The 5,000-nt window shown below is 48.9% G+C and overlaps 1 protein-coding gene and 1 long non-coding RNA gene across 2 annotated transcripts in view; one reads left to right on the forward strand and one right to left on the reverse strand.

Annotated features, from left to right (window-relative positions):
* The window catches only part of LOC130391986 (uncharacterized), a 9,131-nt gene extending 6,263 nt beyond the window's left edge, over window positions 1-2,868 (forward strand). The window contains exons 3-4 of the long non-coding RNA XR_008896956.1: window positions 1-829; window positions 1,703-2,868. The exon at window positions 1-829 is cut by the window's left edge and continues 237 nt beyond it. This is a non-coding gene — a long non-coding RNA (uncharacterized LOC130391986). The remainder of the gene's footprint in view (window positions 830-1,702) is intronic.
* Window positions 1-5,000, reverse strand: part of LOC130391961 (cytochrome P450 11B, mitochondrial) — an 8,906-nt gene that overhangs the window by 2,685 nt on the left and 1,221 nt on the right. Inside the window, exons 2-6 of the mRNA XM_056602337.1 lie at window positions 3,956-4,111; window positions 3,261-3,460; window positions 1,692-1,895; window positions 1,330-1,511; window positions 590-756 (exon numbers count right to left, since the gene is read on the reverse strand). Coding sequence (XP_056458312.1) covers window positions 590-756; window positions 1,330-1,511; window positions 1,692-1,895; window positions 3,261-3,460; window positions 3,956-4,111 — 909 coding nt within the window. The remainder of the gene's footprint in view (window positions 1-589; window positions 757-1,329; window positions 1,512-1,691; window positions 1,896-3,260; window positions 3,461-3,955; window positions 4,112-5,000) is intronic.

The following is a 5,000-nucleotide window of genomic DNA, read 5'->3' on the forward strand; positions in this document are numbered from 1 at the left end:
TAGAGGAAAAACACAGTGAACAGGGAGTTCATTGGTTGAAAACTGTGTTATGAATGGTACTGAATTATTGTTTGTGGTTAATGTTAGACCTATCTGTGTGGAAGAACCAAGAGATCTCATGTAGCTAGTCAGAGCTTGGAGCTCAGGTGTGTGGATGGTGCTTAAGTTTGGAGAGTGTTTCTTAATGACATTGTAGGATGCACTATAGGTATAGAGCTATCGGTAAAGGGACTTGGGAGTAGGTTAGGCGAACATAATGTAGAATATGTATGATAGGTTAAGATCTGGTTATTCCTCAACAGTCTGCTTCTGGTTGGACTTTGTATTGAGAGAAGCCAGTGACACAGACACACATGAGGAGGTTATGGGTCGGATAGTGTCTCTTAACCTATATTGAGCAGATGGCTGCATCAGATATAGAAGGAAATCAGACATTACTGTTGCTTACAGAGACATGACGTAAACTGTCTTTACTATCTATTAATTTTTGGTTTGAAAGCAGTATAACATAGCATGGCTGATGAACAGCAGGTTATACAGTCGGTCAATGCATTTAATACGTTCTTATACTCATGGTGGAACAGCCTACCGGAGGATCTCCTTGACGGTGCCCTTCAGAAGGGGCGCCCCCTGCAGGGCCTTCCCGGGATCTCCCCCTGCCACGGCCCAGGACTCTCTCACCTGCTGCCTCACCGCCTCCTGCACCTTGGGGTTACGGCCCAGCTCGAACAGACCAAACTGCAGGGGCACCGCGGTCTGAGAGACAGGAGAGGGTACAACACTGTTAGGGCTGCTGAGCTAACCTCTGTGAGGAAAGAAGAGGAAAGAGGTATATTCCTGTTCAACTCTTGTTGTTTCATCCCTCGTTCCTCCCCCCCTCATCTCCAAGCACACACTCTTCTGCTCTTCCTCTGACTATTCATCTCTTTCCATCTCTGGAAGAGGACTGGCGGATTGCATAATGAAACCTGGAGCCTATATTATTCATTCAGGTTGGCCTTCACACAGGCCATTGCTTGCTATATATCCCTCCCTCTAAATATCTATTCTAGAGCTATAGAAACATTGCCAGTCATTGCAGCAGGGCAGCCAATTCAATATACTTTGGCAGTCAGCGTCCTCTGCTTAGAGGGCTATTCATTTATCGCCCAAAGCAGGGCCAGTCGGTAGTGGAATAGGGACACCTGACATTATTGACATTGACCATGATGAGAACAGGTACTCAGACACAGGATACAGCATAGGGTTCCTCAAAGCGCTAGACATGTCACTCATTCACACTACCAGGATCCTCTCAGCTGCAATCTACACTATAAGATCCACACACACCGTATCCACGCCTCCGGCCATCAGCTCGGTAACGTTGGCTTTGATGAGATCCAGAGACAGCTGTCCTTTCTCCATCAGCTGGCCCAGTACCCCAGTGTACTGGCCCCCTGCCGCCCCCGCTTTAGAGCTTCCCCCATTGGGAGAGGACAGCCGCTGGCACCCCTTCTGGATCCTGGCCTCCGCTTTAAAACGCAAAACATCGTTGAGGGAGAATTGTTGGAAGAGGGATTCGCAAACAAACAAACCAATTCATGAAATAACGTGAAAAGCAAGATGCATAAACAGGGGATAAGGAATACATTATACTAATTTGAAAATGCTATGCTACACAATATAACAAGATCAACTTATGCTTCCCTCACCGTGGGTGAAGATGTGGTCCCATGCAGTGGCGTGCTGTGTCCACAAGGGGGCGCCAATGCGAGATAGAAGCCGAGGGGGCAGATACAGGAGCGGCGGCGTGGTGGACAGCATTCTCTCCACGGCCCAGATGAACCTCTGGGACTCCTGGGACGGCGAGGAGGAGAACAGTCCTATGCGCTCCCCGTAGATCACATGACAGCTGGCTACAGGTCGGTTCAGATGAGATGGGGTTGGGGAGTTGAGAGAAAGTAGGACACATAAAAATTACATGAATGAAAAAGTAGATGGCATGAAAAGTTTGGTTTCAGTGTGAGTTGGCTTGTCTGTTTAACATTATAACAAAAAAGTAATGATCAATGAAGATATAACAGCAGTAGCACCCAATTCAGTCAGCAAAAGTATTGACAAATAACTAAAACGAGCTAAATGTGCTAAACGGTTTTGGTTTTGAAGGTCGCTTAAAGAGAATCAATGGACTGCTCTTGTGCACAGCATGTCCTCTAGAGTGGAGAGGATTTAAGGTATTCCAGGCGCGGTCTTCCATCCAACATGTGTTGTATTAGCGACACATCGGTGCGCTGGCTAGAGTTTCACATCCCGGCTATTTCTACCCGGGCTTAGCACCTGGCTCCTTGAGCTGAGGAGCAATTCATCAGCACCACCGTGACTCCCAAGTCCTCAGCCAACCTTCACCGCCGCCGCCGCCACGGGCGTCTCCGCCCAGGGAACTCACGCCAGCGCCAAAGAGCGGGGAATGGTGTGAAGCGCACACAAATACAATGTGTGCCAACTCGTAAATACAGTTGCATGCGCTCACATTCGTACAAACACAGACCCACAACATACTCACGAAACACAAACACAAACAAAGGCAGACCACAGGGAGATATGCAAATAGCGTGGCCCAAACTTTCACACCTCTGCACGCGCCGCATTTCACCACACCGTTTCAAAGAGTCCTGTCTGTCTGGACCAATGGGGAGGCTTGCTAGCTGCCGTGCGGCTGCGGGTGAATGCCTCCCTCTATTTTTACAAATAAACAATCCGTGACCCGGTGTGTACACAAGCACACTTTACAAACATAAACACACCAGCAATCTTTTCTGCTGTGCATGAGTAGGTAGTAAACATTCAGATTAGCATTATGTTATGTCAGTGTGTTCGTGTGTGTGTGTGTGTGTGTGTGTGTGTGTGTGGGGGGGGTGTGCTTGTGTGTGTGTGTGTGTGTGTGTGTGTGTGTGTGTGTGTGTGTGTGTGTGTGTGTGTGTGTGTGTGTGTGTGTGTGTGTGTGTGTGTGTGGTGTGTATGTGTGTGTGTGTGTGTGTGTGTGTGTGTGTGTGTGTGTGTGTGTGTGTGTGTGTGTGGTGTGTATGTGTGTGTGTGTGTCCTATATTCTTTACCAATCTTATCTTTTAATGCAATATAAGGGGAATACAAGTATGAAGGCAGAAGAAGACTCTTTGTCAGCACATCCAAGCACACAGACACACACATGTATTCAACTCTCCAAGCACACACACACACACACACACAAACACACACATGGATGTATAGGAAGGCGTGGGGACCTTCAAGGGCGAAGCGGAAGAGGTCGGGGCTGGGGTCGAGGGTCAGGCTGCGGCGCGCGCCCCGCTCCACGCGGGCCCGCAGCATGCGGCTGAAGTCCCCCGCCACCTGGTCCAGCAGCGGCAGGAAGCGCTGCACCGCCCCCGCCATCATGATCTCCCTGTTCAGCAACAGGCGGTCCGAACGCCACTCCTCACCATTCCTTCAGGAGGAGGGGGCGAGGGAAGAAGCAAAACATTCTGCAGGTATTTAATGGCTGACACACTGGGCTAACACACACACACACACACGCGCACACACACACACACAGGGCCGTAGCACCAGATCCTGGGCCCCTATACTATAGCTACTGATGGGCCCCCCTGCGCCAGTTTGTTGACGGGGGGGGGGGGGGTACGGAGCGATTGTTGACGGGGGGGGGGGGGGGGGGGGGGGGGGCTGGCCGAGGGGTAAAATATAATTTTTTTTTTTTTTTTTTTTTTGGTCATGGGCCCCCCCTCTGCCTTGGGCCCCCCCACAACTGTCCCCTTTGTCCCCCCAGTCCGTCGGCCCTGCACACACACACACACACACACGCACACACACACACACACACACACACACACACACACACACACACACACACACACACACACACACACACACACACACACACACACACACACACTCACACATAGAGCTACAGGGGAGGCCCTACTTGAGGAAGACGCCCTTCTGGTGCCGGCGTATCTCGCGGTGCGTGGCCCAGGGCTGCAGGGTCATGCGGCGGGGGTGCAGCCCCTCGGAGCGGAACAGCTCCCCGATGTCGGCGGGCATCATGATGTTGACGCTGCTGTGGGCGCCCAGGTTCTCCCTGACACAACACACTCAGGGTCACATCAACCGGCCCCCCCCCCCCCGTCACTGTTAATGACAGGCTAGGAATAGTGCTGCAGCAGACCCCAGTGAGAGGGGGTGATAGGCTCATGAAGTCCTGAGGACTTAGTATGGCCTAAGGCAGGGACAGACTTAATCAGGATTTTTTTGATTGATTAAAGGGTAAATCCGGTGTAAAATGGATTTGGGATATGTTATGTTTGATAACGAGTTGAAACGTTTGTTTTGGAGCACAAAAACCGCATATAGACGCTTTCTTCAGTTGGCTGTTTTTAGCAGATTCTATCGAAACAGTATAAACTTGGAACGATGGGGCACTGGTTATGGTAAAAACTGAATCGCTATTTTAAACCACTTAAAAGGCTAAAAGTAGCCAGACACTTCTTTGGTAGTATAATAAGGGTCTAAACATATAAAACGAGGCATTGAGAACTTTGTAAGTGTACAGATTGTTTATTAAAAAGGACATTTTATACACACAATAACATCAGTAGATCACCCGTCGACACCATTTTGTTTTTAAGACTCGATAGGTAGATTGACGAACACAGATATTGCGACATCCTTCAGCAACACGCAAGCTCTGTGTTTGCCAATCTACTTGTTGAGTCTTAAAAACAAAATGGCGTCGACATTTGATCTACTGATGATATTGTATGTAAAAAATGTCCTTTTTAATATACACTCTGTACACTTACAAAGTTCTCAATGCCTCGTTTTATATGTTAAGACCCTTATTATACTGCCAAAGAAGTGTCTGGCTACTTTTAGCCTTTTAAGTGGTTTAAAAAAGCGATTTAGTTTTTACCATAACCAGTGCCCCATCGTTCCCAGTTTATAGCTTTTTGATAGAATCGGCAACAGCC

This window comes from Gadus chalcogrammus, chromosome 11 (assembly GCF_026213295.1).
Source record: "Gadus chalcogrammus isolate NIFS_2021 chromosome 11, NIFS_Gcha_1.0, whole genome shotgun sequence".
In the NCBI taxonomy this organism is placed as follows: Eukaryota; Metazoa; Chordata; class Actinopteri; order Gadiformes; family Gadidae; genus Gadus; species Gadus chalcogrammus.